Here is an 18,532-nt window from a genome sequence, read left to right as displayed (position 1 = left end):
TCCTCATAAAGGCAATCTAGACACCATCTACCTGGCAGGAGATGGGGAGGCCTACAGGAAGGGCAATGCTTTATAAATGAGGTCAATACTTTCATATCCATCCTCTCCGTGGGCACTTGCAGACCTCTGGGAGGAAGGCAGCAAAGGCTGATCTTCCCATTTTCCAAAGGAAGAGGTGGCCAGAGAAGGGGTGTACCAGTTCCACAAAGACAGGTCTCAAGGCCCCTGGGCCAATGCTCTTTTCACTCTCCTGGGTTACCTGGTAACTAAGCAGCAGGCTATTGTAGCTGTAAAAGAAAGCTGGAGGGTAGGTGTGGGAACAGGGACAGAGGGAGTCAAGACCCCTTTAGCAGTAGCCCTAGGGTGTGCAGACATATTTTTCACTCAGGAAGCTGGACAAATACAGTACATGTCAGTGACAGTGATGAGTCCTTCCCCCATTGGGAAGCACCAGCCAGTGGTTATTGGTGAACTTGTACTACTCCTTGTATGGAGAATGAGAAATACCCAAGAAATACAATACAATAAGGTCAACAGAAAGGGAATGATGAGGAATTACAATGCCTGCACTTGGTCTTAAAGAAGAGCTGAGAAAACGTATCTCCCTCACCTCTTTGCAGAGGTGGAGAGCTATGGGTGTGGAATACTGTACATACTGAGCTTCAGGTGACGTGTGGATGAGTTTTGCAGACTTGCTTTTACTTTTCTTTTTTACTCTTCATTCCAAGGGTAAAGAAGAGAAGGGATGAACTTGGGAATGAAGTTAAGATTAAAAACCCAAGAGAGCAATACAAATGAAAAAAAAAATTACTAAACAAAGTCTTTTCTCCAAAGCATCCTCATGATGTGGGACTACCACTGAGTTTTGGAAGATGCTGCCAGGGGCACCCCAAACTGAATCTGCCATCCAAGGAACAGAGTCACTAAGGAAGGAGAAACTTACCACCAGAAGGTTGGTTACCAGGCAAGAGCATTTTTAGTTACAGACACTCATGGAGCTATCTGGTAAGGCAGAGAGGCTGCAATCTGCATTGGTGGAGGGAGTAGTCACAGTAAGGACATAATGAGTCCCTGAAATATCGAAGTCATGTGTGGTAGTAGCAGGAGCAGTCCAGAGAGTTGAGTTCATTTTATGTTCTAACGTCTATTCTAAATTTGACATTAAATGTTCTAAGGCCCCTCCTTGCTCTGACATTCTATGGTTCTAAATACTTGAAAGCAGAGCTTTTTCATTAGTCTTTATTTAAAATGTTATATTTCTAGTCTTGTATTTTAATAAGATTTCCAGAAGACGAAAGAAGAAGCTATAACAAACAATGATTGGAATGGTCAGCCTCTTGAGTGAGAGTAGCTGGCTGCTGCAACCCGCCTGAAAAATGCTTCTGTCTATGTAATGGGGAAGCCAGGAGAAAACATTACTGTAGCAGAGTTAGTAGATAACCTGCATATAAGCCCCTGTATATAATTCCATGGATCAAGGGCAAGGCCAACAGGACCCTCATCCCCATCTCCTTCTGGGCTGTAGCTGAGGTCATTCTACAAGGTTTCTAAGCAGCTGCTTAGGCTTCTCAAGGGGTTGTGTCCACCAGTTGCTGCAGATGTCACTGGCTCAAGTCTCAACACTGTCCCTTGGTCTGCTGTCCACTTGGACAGTCAAAGAATGTAGAATAGCATTACTTGATGGAACCTTAGAACAGAGCTTGGAGGGCCTTAGAACACAGGGCATAGAATGATAGAGCTAGAAGGGACCAGAGAACAGAGAATGGCAGAAATGGGAGGACTCTTAGAAAAGGGAATATGGGAGGGGTCTTAGAATACAGGATGTCAGAGCTGGGAGAGGCCTTAGAACAGAGAATATCAGAGCTGGGAAGGGCCTTACAATAGGGAATGTCAGAGCTTTGAGGGATCTCAGAACAATGTTTGAAAGTTAAAAGTGCAAGGGACTTTTAAAGACTGTCTAGTTCAAGCTTTTTCTTTAACAGATGAGGAAACTGAGGCTCAGAGAGAATGATTTACTGAAAGTCACACAGCAAGTTAGTGGCAGAACATTTAGATTGGATCACAGGTGGAGCTAGAAGGGACCTTAGGCCACCTAGTGACTACCCACATCCCTCTCACCTTGGTCCCCTCTGATTTTACAAAGGAGGAAACTGAGGCTGGGTCAGGTGCAGCAACTTGCCCAAGGCCACCATTATGAGAGGTATTCCAGGGGCAATCTGAACTAACACCTTTGGGCTCTCATCCGCTTTCTCTCTCCTTCCATCATGAGATTATGGGAAGAACACTGGGCCAGAAGTCACAACCCAAGTTGGGTTCTTCCACTGTCTGCTGCATGACCTAGATCAGCTCCCCAAACTCTCTGAACTTCAGTCTCCTCTTCTGTTAAATGGAAACAATCAAACTCGAACTTCCCACTTTATGAGAAGGTTATAATCATCCAATAAGAGTACACATGTCAAAGGGGTCTGGAAATGGCAAAATCCATTTGCTCTCTAGCTTTGATACACACTTTCTCTTCCCTTCTGTGAGCCTCAACTTCCCTATCTGTAAAATAGGCAGACTAATATTTAGCCTACCTGGGTCCCTCACTGAGTTGTTGTGAGGGTCATAGCAGACAGAGAACAGATGTGGAAGTCTGCAGCCCTGAGACCTGTGTGAGCTTTCCTTCGCTGGCCTGCCCTTTGCCTCAAGCCAGCAGGCTGGATCTTTCAGGGAATGGGGCCTGGAAGTGGGGGGAGCAGCCTGGTCTGTTTTCCCTACACATTTTCCCAGCCAACAAGGCAAGCTTGGCCATAATTTGGGAACAAATGTCTTTTAGATGCATTACCTGTAATTGGTGCATCAGGGCGAGACTGCTCCTTCCGCCACGCAGGTACAAATACCGTAATATCTTTATGGCCTTTCTCCAGAAACCAGTCCACGGCTAATTGTATTCCCCTGCAGGAGAAGCCCTCTTTGTTCCCATGGCTGAAAGGATAGGAAAAGTAATATGGGAGAATGGTAGTAGCAATTTGCAAATGGATACACAGATCTCTGTCTTCCTTAGTTACAAAGGCTTAGCCCAGCTAGGGGAAGGCAAAACACAAGGGATGGAGGAGGAGGTGGGGAGGAGGCCAAGAGCTTAGCTTTATTTTGTTTTTAATTAAATCCAATGCCTCTTCAATTAATTGGTGTATTTGTCTGTTGCTCCCAGTTACAAAGCCCATTCTCCTCCGTTATCTCCATGGATCCTTCTAATGGCCCTGTGAGTTAAATAGGCCAGGGACTGGCCTATTGGTCAAAATATAGACCACACTTCTAAAACAGTCCATTTCTGTAAAAGGGAAAAAGAATATACATACATATATATATATATATATCCATATAATACTTATCATACATAATAGATATATATCACATATAATATATTCTATATACTATAACAGTATATAAATATATTTTTATAGATATTATGTGTAATATATCACTGTATAAAATAGATATAGATATCTATGTAAGGGAAATGAACTAGATTTGTTATTTCATGGAGATAGGGAATTCCAGGATGAAGAAATGCCTTCACCAATTCAGGCTGGTACCTTGTGACTTGCTCTGGGTTATACAGCCAGGTATATCAGAAGTAGAACCAGGGCTTTCAGGGTCTGAAGTCAGCTCTCCATTTCCTAATGAATTTTTCATGAAATTTCTAATGAAATTCATCAACTAAATTAATTTTTCACTAATGAAAAATAATACTCCCGATAGGCCACACTAAGGGTTTGTAAAAACCATGTGTGGGGGGAAAGTTGAGTCTGTATTTGGATCAGTTAGGTATTGTATTGACGGGGCAGGTGGGGCTGGGTTTCAAGCAATCAATAACCATTTATTAGGTACTGACTACATACCAGGCTTAGGGTCCTTGGATTCCACCTCTGGCACTTTGCATTAACTACTTCAAGGTCTACAAGTTTTGGGTGTTCACAGCTTTTGTAAGTGGAAACTGACAACAATTGTCTTGGATCTCAAGGGCACTAACAGCTGCTACCTCCTATTGGCCCCATCACAGGGAGAACTGGTTGAGAATCCTTCATAACCACGCATCTTGTTTATTCAATGTGCAAGGAGATGTAAAATGTTAATTACACAGCTATTTGTAAGAATGAGAAACATGACAGAATTTAGTAGTTAGAAAATTGGAGAATGAAAAAGTTAGGACATGGATTAGAAAAGGATTTTGTTTATTGCCATCACCTTAAAAACTGGGCAGTGGGAGCTGGGGGAACCATGGTACATACAAGCTCCTTGGCCATGGAAAACTGGGTTCAAGTCCAGGATCTGAAATAACCTGTTACATGACCTTGAGCACATGCCATGTCCTCCCTCTGAGCCTTGGTTTCCTCATCTGGAAAATGGGAGGCTTGGGTTTGGACTAAAGGTCCAAGGACTCTTTTGTCTCAGAGAATTGGTGACTCTCAACACAAGGGAGATTGTGCCCTGACATATACCCACATAGACACATGTGACATAAATCACACTTAATTGACTAGGATGGTGCATGTGAACAAATTCCCTCATATGTAGAACAGCCTCCCAGGAGGTGACAAAGCTCTTTCAACACTGGGATTGTAGATTTGTCCTGGATTCATTAATCATGAGGCCACAAGAGATGTGCATTAGCATGGCAGGTAGCCTAGGAGGCCTCTGAGGAGATAACAGAATGCCATCTATACACTGACAACAACACTAGGTTAAATACATTTTTGTCCATATTTCTAAGCATGTGCTGCTTGTGTCTCAGAGTCCTCAGTGAGAAGGAGAGAAGTGGAAATGGAAAGAGCCCAGATGGGGCACCCGAGAATTAGCTTCTTGGTCCAGCCATTCTGTGGCTGACCTTGGGCTTGCAATCATCTCCTATGGAAAATTAAGGGAGTTGGGCTGCATGGTCTTGGAATTCCTTTCTAAGGCCCTTCCCAGTTCTGACCTTTTGTATTCTAAGGTCTAGAAAGTTATGTTCTAAGCCCTCTCCCAGGTCTGACCTGTGGGTCTCTCTCAGCTATGACATTCCCTGTTCTAAGGTCCTTCCCAGTTCTGACATTCTGGGTTCTAAGGCCTCTCCTTATATCCAGCTTAGCTATCCTCATTCACAGAATCCTTCTCAGCTCTCACATTCTAGGGTTCTAGGCATTACCTCTCAATCTAGCCTTTCTAGTTAAATTTTGTCCAGCCATTGGGCCACTATCCTCCCACACTCTACCTTTATTCAATGGTCAAGTTTTCTTACGAGTCTGGTAAGGAACCCTGTTACATTTACGCTAAAGAAGAACCTAGGTTTTGGTGACCAATAAGAACAGACCAACTTTGGGCAGAACTTTTCAGAGACAGAAACAGTCAAAAACCATCTGCTCACTTTATAAAGGGGTCACAACCTACTCTGTATGAGGGAACAGAGAATCAGAAGGGATCTTAAAGACCATCTAGTCCAAAGTCCTCATTTCACAGAAGGGAAAATTGAGGCCTAGGGAGGTGATGGGACTTGCCCCAGGGTCACTGTGGCACCAGTGAAATCACAGATCCTAAAAGTTTTACACAAGGTTACATAGGGCAGGCTGGGAGCAGTTTATGGAGGGCCTTATACACAAAGTATAGTAGTTTGGAAGAGATCTACTAATACTGATAACAATTCCCATTTTAATCATGCTCTATTGCTTATGGAGTACTTTCCTCCCTTTTTCCATTCTTGTGAGATATGAAGGTCAGAGGGTCAGAGAAGTTAGGAAGATTCCCTAAGTTCACCAGTCTGGATTTGAACCTAAATCTCCCAACTCCCATCCAGTGGACATCCCATTGATAATGGGGAGCTCTTGTAGATCCCTGAGCAAGAGGGTGGGGCATGGGGCAACAGGATGAAAGTGGTGGTAGAAAGATTAGTCTTCTCGTATAGGAGGGATGAGAGAGCGAGAGCGAGAGCAAGAGAGAGAAGAGAAGAGAAGAGAAGAGAGGAGAGGAGAGGAGAGGAGAGGAGAGGAGAGGAGAGGAGAGGAGAGGAGAGGAGAGGAGAGGAGAGGAGAGGAGAGGAGAGGAGAAGAGAAGAGAAGAGAAGAGAAGAGAAGAGAAGAGAAGAGGAGAGGAGAGGAGAGGAGAGGAGAGGAGAGAGAGGAGAGAGAGGAGAGGAGACAGGAGAGAGAGAGAGACAGAGAGAGAGAGGGAGAGGGAGAGAGGGAGAGAGGGAGGGAGGGAGAGAGGAAGAGGGAGAGCAGAGACTAGAAGGTCACATACCTTCTTGTATGCTAATGGTAGTTTCAGAATGCCTGAAAAAGAGGCGGGGCAACAATCTTCAAGAAGAGAGAACTGGGGAAGAGAGACACCTACATTGTTACTGGGCTTTGGAGTGAACCAAGTACTCTTGTCATGACAGTGCCCACATAGACGGGTCACAAGCCCATCCCATAACCTATCTAGACCTTACTTTCCTGTAACGTGAAGGGTGGTTGGGCAAAAGCTAGATCTCTAAGGTAACTTCCAGCTTGAATTCATGCAAGTATAAGTGTTATCCTCCTCTTTTACAGAGGGGAAAACTGAGGCCCAGAGAGGGGAAATACCCTGACCAAAGCCACACAGGTGACAAGTAGCAGGGCTGGGACTTTAATGCAGCGTTCCTGACTCTTAGTACCACAGACTTTTTCTTATCAGACCGTAAGCTCCTTGCGAGAATAAGGACTGGCTTTTGCCTTTCTTTGTATCCCCAGTATTTAATATGGTGCCTGGTCCATAGTGAGTGCTTAATAAATGTTAGGTTAGTAAGGAATGACCAACAGATGACATTTCCTTACCCTGAGTTGGTCTCAGAGAAGAGAAAAAATGTTAGCGTTACCTCATGGCCACATTACTTCCATCTATGACAACAGGTCTCAGGTTCTCAGTGTTGTCCGCAATCTCGTCTTCCAGGGACAGCTCCGGGCTGGCCACGTCCCTGGCAGTGTGGCCATGTTCTGCCCCTCCACTCTTCTGGCCCTCTTCCTCACTCTTGTTCCCTAGCCTCACAAGTTCAGCCAATATGTCGTTGATGAGGGCATCTGGGCCTAGTTTGCTCAGAACAGTTTGAATCTGCTCCCCAGCATAGCCAAGTTTTAAAGCAAAGTCCATTTTGGCCTGGTACTCCTTGCTCACGGGGGGCTGCTTGTCCTCTTCAAGCTTTGGGTCCTGCAGGGTGCTGCTCTGAGAGAAGCTGGGTTGGTCCAGGCAAGGGGAGCGGCAGAGCTGCCGGTGTGGCTTGGTGGGGAGTCCTCTTTCTGGCCATTGGGGGTGGCCGGGATTTCGCAAGCCCAACTGTTCTGGCTCACTCTCAGAGCTGGTCCAGTCATCAGAGTCGATGCTACAGTCCTCGGTGGCTCCCTGCTGAGGGTTCCTCCCTTCTTTGGAAGATCTTTTCTTCATCCTTAGCATCTTCACCAGGAACCAGACCGTCATCCCGTTCAGCTGCCAGCCAGGGGTATCGACTCCTCCTTTTCACTCCCCAAAATGCTTTGGCTGCATAGTCGAGATCATTCTTTAGGTTGAGTACTTGGGCAGTATGGATAGGGATTTGTTGTTCCAGCTCAGTCTGTTTGAGTGTACACAGATCCCCCAAAAGATTCCTAAAAACTAACACACATATGCAACAATTAACTTGAGTTATGTTCCGGGAAAAGTTCTGGAATGCAGAGACTTAGTTCTAAGACATTATGCTTCCTTGGACTCTTGATTTCTAAGTTTAAACTGTCTGGATTCATCCTTAAATTAAAACAAAATAAAATATACAAAACCCCAGGTTACCTTATGCTCCAACAATCCTAGACAAAAAAATTAAGTGGTGGCCATGAGGCTGAGCTTCTGCCCACAAAGTAAATTCATAGCTGAAGTTAAGTGTTTGTTGCAACAACTTTGGGGAAGGGGAAACATGGCATTTAACTCTAAGCAGGAACAGATTTCTGGAAATCCTGCTTTCTTTTCTACTAGGACAGGAGTATCTACCCATTCTAGTTAAAACTGGGCCCAGAGTTCAAAAGGTTATGACCTCCTTTCTCCCTGTTCCTCTAGAGACAACCTCGTCTGAGAGACAGGCAAGCCAAAAGAATTGCTTCCATGTGAAATAGCCTGTAAGGGTCATAAATAGAGAGGGGGAATTCCAGACAAGGCAGAGCATCCATCCAGGGTGGGGCTTCTTTGTCTAAATTGTTCAGTGAAAGGAGAAAGCAAAATATAGACCAAAATTGTAAAATGATTGGGAGAGTAGATCAAAAAGAGGGTGCAGAGAGTTGTCAAAGACAATGAAATCTATGAGAATTCAGGAACTTCTCCATGCCCCACCATTACTGATCAAAAACATTTCCTTCCCTTGCCCCCACAACGTGTTATGGTATATCCCTAGAAAGATTAAACATGTTAAGTAACAAGTGAGCTTTTGCCTCTTGTTGGATGAAACAAAAAAAGAGAAACTTTCTTTAAAAAAATAATCATGAGTCAATATTAACAACTTTTGAATTTAAATTCAGAAATTTAAATAAGGCCCAATATGGATTTTACTGTTGCATTTGAAAAATATTAGAAACATCCATGGATCTCCTCAAACATTCATGTCAATGGGGCTAAGCTGGAGATCCCTCAAAATAAAAGAAAGTCAGAGTTGGAAGGGACTGGTAGGGTAGGGAAGGGCCTTAGAATCTAGAATGTCAGAGTTGGAGAGAATCTTAGAATTTAGAATGGCAGAATTGGAGGGAACCTCAGAACCTAGAACACAAAATGTCAGAGCTGGGAGGAGCCTCAGAACACAGAACATCAGAACTGGGAAGGTCCTTGGAAAAGGGAATGCCAGAGGTGGGCGGGATCTCAGAACACAAAATGTTAAACCTTAGAAAACAGAATGTCTGATTTGGAAAGGACTTTGGAACTGTACATTATAATGTTAGCAATGGAAAGGACTTTTGAACAAAAAATTTGTAGCACCAAATTTTAAAGCTACCTGAGGGATTACTTAGTTCATATTCTTTATTTTACAGAGAAAGAAACTGAGTCCCAGAAAAGGCGACTGGCCCAAGGTCAAACACTGAACTAGTAGCAAAGCCAAAAGTCAAACTAACCTTTTCTCTACTGGGCTTGGGAGGAAAAAGTCCTTCCCTTGAAAAGGAACAAAGATCAACAGGTTATTGTTATAAAAGGTGGGGGCCAGATTTTGGCTCAAGATTTAAAAAGCAACAACTAAGAACTTTCTCACATAATAAGCTCTGTAAGACAGTAGGATCTAGTTCATATCTCTCTTTGTATCCCTGGCATTTAATCAAGTGCCTTACACATACATAGTAGGCACTTAATAAATGTTTATTGGGACCTTATGACCCTAAAGGTCAACAAATTCAACCCTCATTTTACTGACCAGGAAACTGAGGCCCAGAGAGGTTGATTGACTTGCCCATGGTCACACAGTGAGTGGCAGAGCCAGAATTTGAATCCAGGATCTCGGTCTCTTTTCATTATAAAGCAGTTAGTTGGGTAGAATGTGGTATGTGGAGTCAGGAAGACCTGAGGCCAAAACCTGTCCCAGACATTAGCCACGTGACCTTAGGCAAGTCATTTAACTTTTCTATGCCTCACTTTCTCCATCTGGAAAATGGGCATACACCTGACAGGATTTTGGTGAAGCTCAACTGAGTTAATATATATATAAAGAGCTTTGTATACCTTAAAGTGCTATAGAAATGTTAGCAGCTGCTATTATTATTACCCTGACTCCTAGGTTTGGGCTAAGACTGGATGATTACTTATTGGAGATGTTTTAGACAGAATATCTCCATATGCGTAGGTGGTGGACTTCGGGCCTTCTCAGTTCTGATAGTCTATGATGTATCAACCATATCTTAATCCAGGATGAAACAGAATATTTCTTAACATCTAGAAAGCCCCTTAAATGGCTTTTCACTTTTATTGATGTCTTTGGTTTTTCCATCTCCTTCACTTCCAAATATATTGTCCCCTTCCCCTTCCATGCCCATCGAGCCAATCCTTGCGACAAACCAGAAAGAAAGGAAAATGAAGCCATTTAGCAAAACAAATACAGATTTGAAGTCTGACAGTATATGAAATGGTTCATACCTGTAGACTGGGAAAGAAAGAGAGAGAAGTGTGGACAATTCTCTTTGAAGCAAAGTAACATAACATAATATAGAGGCAGCACATCATAGTGGAGCCAAGAAGATATATGTTCAAGTCTCGCTTCTGATTCAGAATGACTGTGTGACCCTGACCAATTCACTGCCCTTCTCAGTTCCATAGGCAACTCTGAAGACCAAATTGTTGCCAGTCTGCACTGGTAGAGAGAGTTACCCCACGAAGGAATCCCTTACAACAATGAGTAATCATTCTAGACCAAACTCTAACTCTAACTCTCCAGAGAAGGTGCTGTATTGATAGGGTCTCCTTATCTGGGAGCTCTTTATTCCCATGAAATCAAGGTTTTGACCTCATCCGTGTGCAGGGGAGAAACCAGGGGGCTGGAGGAAGCATGCTTATTTCAATCAAAAGGCACAGGCTATGCATTGGGGGTACAAAGAAAAATCTAAGACAATCCCTGCCCTCAAAGGTCTTCCATTCTTTGTATATGTGGAGCCTTTATCAGATTGCACACTGTCTTGGGGAGGAGGGAGGGGAGAGAGATAGTGAAAATTTAAAACTCAAAAGCTTATGAAATTGAATGTTGAAAACTAAAATTAAATAAATTAATTTAAAGAAAAGAAAAGATCTTACATTCTAATGAGAGGTGGCATGTATACAAGAGATCCACGTAAGATACATGTAGACTCAAAGACGACCTTAGAAGGGAAAGCATTAGCAGTTGTGTATATATGTGTGTATGTGTATGTGAGGTACACATGCCACATACACATAAACACATGCATGCACACACTTAAGTCACACATGTGCACACACTTGCATACATGCACATGTATAACACATGTACAATCCCTAGGGACAACACATACATACACAAGAACACACACGTTAGATATACACATGTAACACATCTACATATACACACATATCCCACATATCCACACGTTATATATCCACACATACAGATATACAGATACAGATTTATATAATGTAATATCAGCCACTGACAAGACACATGCTTTGATTTGACCTTGTCCCCCAAACCTTCACATCAGTGAGACCCAGCTGGAGAGCCCTTCCAAATCCTAACAGGCCCACAATTTGGAAGCCCCAAATAAGCCTCTTTCTACAAACAAAATTTGTCGGGGATTTCTAGTTACCTTTCCCTCATTTCAGTGAAGTCTGGATAAACAGGAAGTGGTACTGCCAACAGCATCTGGGAATCTCCAAGGGTAACTGTGGGTCTCCCTTAGTAAAGAAGGGTTATTTTGGAAACCCTCCAGGAATACAAAGGGTTAACGCCATTGCCTGGGAGAAGCTGCCCATGGAGCAGAGTGGAGCGGAGCAGACATTCTCTCTGTCTGGGTACCATGCCCCCTGAAACCAAGACGGTCCCCCACATGACTTCAGAAGTTTCTAATAAAGTATTCACGAACACTCGGAGACACTCACTTTCACTTCTCCATCGATCTTGATTATTCAAAATCTGAAGCATGTTTCCCCTTTTCAGTTTGTTAGTCATTTATAGGTCCTGGTCGAAACGTCACTGCACTGAGAGGTGGGGTGGAAAGAGGGCTGGGCTGGCAGTTGGGGGACCCTGGCTTCAGTCCCAGATTTACCACACTTGCTGCCTGTGTTACTCAGGGCAAGCTATTACCCCTCTCTGGACCTCAATTTCCTAATCTGGAAAATGGAAGACAGAACTAGACTTTCTAGCTCTGATCTCCCAAATTCTATGTTCTCAAGTTCCTTCTTCCAGTTCGAATGTTCTAAATTTCCAAGTCCCATCCATCTCATCCTTCTGAGATCTCCTCAAGCTCTAAGCTTCGGTATCCTGTGTTCTAAGATTCCTTCTGGTTTGAACATCCCGTATCCTCTGTTCTAACGCCCTTCTCAGCTCTGCCTATCTGTGTTCTAAAGTCCCTTCCAGTTCTGCCATTCTTTTCCTTTGTATGTGAGACATTCTATTTTCCAGGTTTCTAACCTGGGGTCCAGAAACTTGTTTTGAAAGCAATAACTTGATAGTTACATTGCAATATAGAGGGTTTTCTTTGTCATCCTATGTATTTCTGTTTGATTCATTTTCAAACACGATTCAGAGGAAGGGTCCCACAGGGGTCCAGACAGCAGAGAAGGTTCAGAAACCCAGCCTGGCTCTGCCACTCTGCAGTCTGTGGGACAGAGTTGTTTGATGGGCCAGCCCTGCATACCGAGGTCTAAAGCAACTGCTTATGAAGCCAATTATTTATTTACATTAGGAATGGGAGGCGGTGCACACGAGATGTGACAGTCACTCAGAAGTACTGGTGGCCCCTGGTGATTTACCCGAAGACTGCACTCAAGTCTATTAATACCCACAGTAATCAAATCGCTTTCTCTTTTGCTCAGTCTTCCCTTGTGTCAACACCAAAAGCTAAGTAGGCCTCCTTCCTTCAAGCCATGTTGTGAGTATGACACAGGCAATACTAAAGTCCAAGCCTGAGGAAACCCCACCAAAGAGAAAACCCCAAATCCTTTGATCTTCCTACCATCTGTAACGGAACATTTTCTACTGCACACCTTTGAAGTAGTAAGGAGTCATCGTAAGCGAACAAAATAAGACCTTGAATTTATCACCAGAGGCCTTGAACTAGTATATTTTTAAAAATTATAGTAGCCATTTGTCTTAAAACCAACCAGCACAACAAGGAGACCTTAGACTATAACAACTTTGGAAACAGTCTGATGTAGTGGACAGAGCACTAGAGACCCAGGTTCTAGTCTCAATTCTGCTGCTAACTTGCTGTGTGACCTTGAGAAGCTCTGGTCTTCTCTTTAGGCCTCAGTTTCCTTATCTGTAAAAGGAAAGCATTTGACTTAGATGATCTCTAAGGGCACTTTAGCTCCAACATTATATGTGTTAAGGTTCCTTCCAGTTCTAATATTCTGTTTTATGGTCCAAGATCCTTTCTTTAGAATACTAGTTCTATGGGGTGGGGGAGTGAGGGAAGAGGACATTTCCCTTCACAGAATATTAATTCTAAGGAAATTATCTGCCTTAGAATTAAAGCTTCCTTCAATTTCCTCTTCAAGTATGGAGGGGATTGTAGGTTCTCAGAGCTTCTGGACAGTGGAGGTCCCAAACAGTTGTAAAGGCTATGAGAATGGGCATGGTGGTGGATGGGGTTTCTGGAATGTAGTGCCCACCTGAGCCAGCTCAAGAGAGGTCATAATCAGGAGTGTCATCGCTGGATTTCTTTTGGCCACTGTAATTCACCAAGACCATCTCCTAAGGCACATTTGGATTAGCAGAAGGTACACTCACCCAAAAGAAAGGCCCTCTCTGGGCCTCAGTTTCCCCATCAGTAAAATAGGGAGGTTTGACTAGCTGGCCTCTGAGGCTCTAGACTTAGGATCCTTGAAATATATATCAAGGACCCATCAGGATATGAACTTCTTGGAAGCAGAGCCCATGGATATGTCAAGGGATTCAGTCTATTATTGATAAGACCTCTCCATCTACTGGAGCAGAGAATGACCCCTCCACACCTTCTCATCCTGTGTTATTCTCACCTATCCATGTCTTTCTATAACTCCTTTATAAGGACTCCAACCAAAGAACCAAATACCTTCCTCTGGTTCATTTATTTAGATGAAGAGAAAGATGTGATCTCTGCTTTTTTGTTTTTTTTCAGGAGCTCATACTTATCATTAATACAACTGTTACTATGGGTAGTTGACAAATGAAGTAAATGAATATGGGTAAAGAGAAATGAAAAAGGACAGCTAGGGGGTGCAGTGGACAGAGCACCAGCGTCCAGAGGACCGGAGTTCAGATCCAGCCTTAGACACTTGACACTTGGGCAAGTCATGTAACTCCATTGACTCTTGAAAAAAAAAGAAATTAATAACTGTACAAATATGAAAGTGAATGGGGGTGTTTCCATCCTGATTTATGACAGAAGCTGTCAAGTACTTTCACTTTTGATTATTAACAACACATAAAAGAAATCTTGAAGGATCAGTTCATGTGGGTAAGTCACATTTAGTCATGAAATTCTAAGACTGTACGGAGTTTGTTTTAAGGTACCAGTGGCTTTGTCAGTAGTATGGGAAGGTAGTAAGAGCACTGCATTCAAAGCCAGATGTTCTGGGGTCAAGTCCCAAGTCACTCTGTGACCTATTACCTGTATGACCTTAGTCAAGTCATTTCCCCTCCTATGAATTGGTTTCTTCTGTAAAATGAGAATAATAATGTTTATAAATCCCTGTCCCCTAGGATTGTTGGGAAGAAAAACATTTCTTTCAAAGTTCTACATCACCATCATCAGTGTCATCCCCAGACAAGTCATTTGCCCTCTCTTGGCCTCAGTTTCCCCATCAGCAAAACAGGAAGGTTTGACTACCTGGCCTCTGAGGCCCCTACCAGCTGTAGATCTAGGACCCTATAGGTAACCTTTGACAGGTCACCTTCCCTCCTTGGGTCTCAGTTTCCTCATCTTTAAAACGAGGTTTGACAGGATGACCTCTCAGGTCCCTCCCATCTTTAGATCTAGGGTTCTAAAATGTTCCATCCACCTAGTATAAGCTACAGCAATTAAGTTTTCACTGTGTCAGAAAAACTTACGAAGAAAAACAATGTAAACAAAAGACAAGCAAAGGAGATCTGACTTTTACAGAAACTGAGGCACACATACATAAAAACACTGCAAAATGAGCCATCAAGGAGTTTTTCCGTAAGAACAAGAGAGGGAGGCCAGACAGGACCCCTAACATTTGTTGAAGTGTTCCTCTTCCCTGCAGGCCGGCCCAGCCCAGCCCCAAGCCTTCATTCTTAAAATAGAGTTTATTCACCACACATTCATTCAGAGGAATTTCACAGGCTCAGGAGCAACTACAGAAATGAATTTTTCTTTTTAAAAATGTGCTGAGTAATAATCTATATAGGGACAGAACATTTTTGGCTAAGTGCATAGAGCCCAAAAGCCTGCTGTCTAAGCGTTTGGAGAGCTAAGTAGTCACAAGAATGGGGCCAGTAGGGCTAATGATCTCAGATTCAAAACTAGCTTCTCCACCCCCATTACACACTCTCCAGTAGGTGCTAAACAAAGGGCCAACTCAGGATTTTTCACATAGTAAATTATCTGTGGCCCACTTACAATCCCTGGGTGGATGATGAGCCCAGAGAGCACAAATATTAAAATGTTAGCCAAACAATATATATAGGAGGCAAAGGCCGCCTCCTTGCCCTCCCCCAGCAAGCAAGCAAACAGACCAAAAGAGATTTGGGGATGATTTCTGTTGGTGTGAATTTTCCATACCACTGCACAATTTTCTTAGTCTAGCCCTAGAGAAACCAATCTGATACATATTTATTAAGAACCTACCATATCCAAGGTACAAAAATGAAATATTCCCTACCCTCCTAGACCTTACATTCTACATGGAGCACTAGATGCGAAATGTGTGTGTGTGTGTGTATATAAAACGTGTATATGTGTATATATGTGAGTATATCTGTATTATATACACATGTATATGTGTATATATGTGTTTATATGTGCATGTAGAGTGAGTATATATGTATCTGTATACATATGCATACATATGTATATATGTATATGTATATATGTATCTATATACATATCCATATATGTGCATGTATATATGTATCAATATATCTACATGTGTACCCACACATGTATGTATATATACATCTACATGTATATCCATGTGTATATATCCATGTGCACATGTACATATGTACCATATGTGTATCCACATATGTACGTGTATATAAGTACCTCCACACACATCCATATATGTACATGCACATATGTATCCATACACATATCTATATACACGTGTGTACAGGTATCTACATGTGCACCCATATATGTACCCATGTGTGTGTATATATGTATCCATGTATGTATGTGCATATTCATACATACACATACAAAGTACTTGATTTCAAGAGGGTGAGAATGTTCAAAATTGGGAGGAATCAGGAGAGATCTCATGTTAGAGGTGAGTCATGAGCTGATCCTTGAAGAAAGCCCAGGGTCCTTCCAGACAGAGAAGTGAGGAGGGAGGGCATCCCAACCTAGGCAAAGGTGCAGAGGTGGAAGATGGAATGGTGTGCACAGGACTAGGCAACAGGCCAGTGAATTAGAACTGAGAGTGTGTAAAGGGAAACAGTATGATACAAGTCTGGTCATTAGGAAAGTACACAGCTCTGTCCTGAGTTGCTGCTCTCAGGAGTGGTCCAGAAACCAGGTTGGAAAGGACCAAAAGACCTGAGAGATTATTTGCTGGAGGGATGTATGTGTCCGTCTGTTGCCGAAGAACACCATGCCATCAGAGAAATGATGACATGACTTGCACTTGACTTTGTTTTGAGTGAGGTAGGGCTGTGCAGGTCACCAGCCTCACTTCTTCTCCAGAGCCATCTGAATCCAGTGACCAGATATCCATCAGGATGACTGGAGGCAATTGGGGTTAAGTGACTTGCCCAAGGTCACACAGCTAGTGAGTGTCAAGTGTCTGAGGTGAGATTTGGACTCAGGTTCTCCTGACTCCTGCACTTGTGCTCTATCCATTGTACCACCTAACTGCCCCTGCTGGAGGGATGAATGAATGAATGAATGAATGAATGAATGAATGAATGAATACTGCTGTCATGCACTGCACCGAGAAGCAGGTGACCTGGGTGATGGTTCCAGTTCTCCCACTAACTTGTTTCCAACTCCAACATTCTTTTTTCTAAGGTCTTTTCTAGTTTTGACACTGAATTCAAAGGTTCCTTTCCAACTGGATCTTCTATGTTCAGTTTGTATTCCAATATACCTTTCAGCTGTGATATTGTGTTCTAAGGTCCCTTCCATGTGTGACATTCTAGGTTCTGTGTTCTAAGGTCCCTTGCAGGTGTGACATTCTAGGTTCTGTGTTCTAAGGTCCCTTGCAGGTGTGACATTCTAGGTTCTGTGTTCTAAGGTCCCTTCAGGCTCTGACATTCCATGACTCTAATATCCATAGCTTTGGTCCTCCACATCAGTTAATGATATTTGATACAAATGGAACTTAATTCGTAAAACCCAAGCAAAGCAGATGTGGCAGAAGTCCACTAGGAACATTTTTAAGCTTATCAAATGGAGCCAACAACAGAGGTTGCCTCTTAGCTCCCGCTGTGCCCAATCATTACTTAATCTGATTAGGTTTGGGTTACTGAGGGGTGAGCATGCCTTATCGCCCTGTATCTTTCTACTCAGGTACAGTTAGGAAAGAAGGACAGGGACCAGTGAACAGGGATCAAAGTGTTGTGACGTCGAGGGGGAACTGAGGGGCAAAGATTTCATCCAGTCTTCACTATCAGGTAACCTCTTACTGATTCGAAAACCAGAAAGATACTCACATTGAGTCAATCTGTGAAAAGCCGAAATTAGCTGACTCCTTCTGCCTTTTAATTCATATGAAGCTAATCATATACAACAATAATTATACCATGAAGAAGGCAAATATCTGCTTCACCGTTCCTTTCCCCTCCTGCTCTAACCGCCCACCTCCCATTCTGGAGAATGGCTCCCAGGTAGTAACACTAGGTGATAACAGCAAAGAAGAAAGAGAGATTTTTTTGCTCTGGTTTGTAAAAAGATGTCAGTCCACTCCATCTCTCCAAGCCTCTTCAAGTCTGCTATTCCATTAATCTATAAACAAAGCAGACTAACCCCAAAAGCGAGCCTTCTCTCTCCAGCAGACGCATCCTAGGTGTGAGGGGTTGTTTGGAATCTTAGATGCATGTTGAAAGATGATGTTGGAACACAGCAAAACCCAACAAGGCGAAGACAGCAAAACTGGAACGCGGGGCTTCATTTCCAAGGAGGTTGACTTTCCCTACCGGACCCCGCTCACTTCTGCTCTCCCTTCACACCCCACATTTCATCCCGTCTGCCAGAACATTTGCTGGGCACATTTTTCACACGTTCCTGGAACTTTACCATCCACTCATATTTCTTGGGTTTGAAACGTCAAACGCCGTGAATGATTTGATTTCAAAGCCCATTTGTCTGATCTAACCAAACATCCTTCCTAAGAGAGTCTCCGTTGTCTGAACTCGTTTACAACCCCGCTAATGAATTCAGTCCCATAAGCATACAACTATGCTGAGCACTCCATACCCCAGGAGAAGAAGGTAATAGTTGTATACTCACTTTTCCTCTGAAATCGGTAAAGAAGGTATGGAAAAAAATCTGTTGAAATCCATGGTGGAGAACTGCAGTGTGCCCTATCGAGTCTGCTTTCTGCTAGAGTAAATGCTGTGAATGTGGGTTCTCTGGCCACTAGTGACGGCCTGGAGGTGTTATGAAAGCTACTTCTCCCGAGAACACGCCCACTTCTATGACTCACTAAAGGAGTTTCTCTCTCTATCTCT

General features: G+C 43.2%; 1 protein-coding gene across 2 annotated transcripts in view; it reads right to left on the bottom strand.

The window, feature by feature from the left end:
* The window catches only part of ZC3H12B (zinc finger CCCH-type containing 12B), a 66,346-nt gene that overhangs the window by 12,049 nt on the left and 35,765 nt on the right, over positions 1-18,532 (bottom strand). The window contains exons 1-3 of one of the 2 annotated variants that reach the window (XM_072626721.1): positions 18,312-18,504; positions 6,851-7,620; positions 2,828-2,967 (exon numbers count right to left, since the gene is read on the bottom strand). In XM_072626721.1, the coding sequence (XP_072482822.1) occupies positions 2,828-2,967; positions 6,851-7,446 (736 nt within the window). In that variant the 5' untranslated portion in view covers positions 7,447-7,620; positions 18,312-18,504. Of the gene's footprint in view, positions 1-2,827; positions 2,968-6,850; positions 7,621-18,311; positions 18,505-18,532 lie in introns of those variants that run through there. The other variant, XM_072626722.1, reaches the window with a different exon arrangement.

This window comes from Notamacropus eugenii, chromosome X (assembly GCF_028372415.1).
Source record: "Notamacropus eugenii isolate mMacEug1 chromosome X, mMacEug1.pri_v2, whole genome shotgun sequence".
NCBI classification, from domain to species: Eukaryota; Metazoa; Chordata; class Mammalia; order Diprotodontia; family Macropodidae; genus Notamacropus; species Notamacropus eugenii.
Note: the sequence above shows the minus strand (reverse complement) of the source record. Positions and strands in the feature narration are given on the sequence as shown.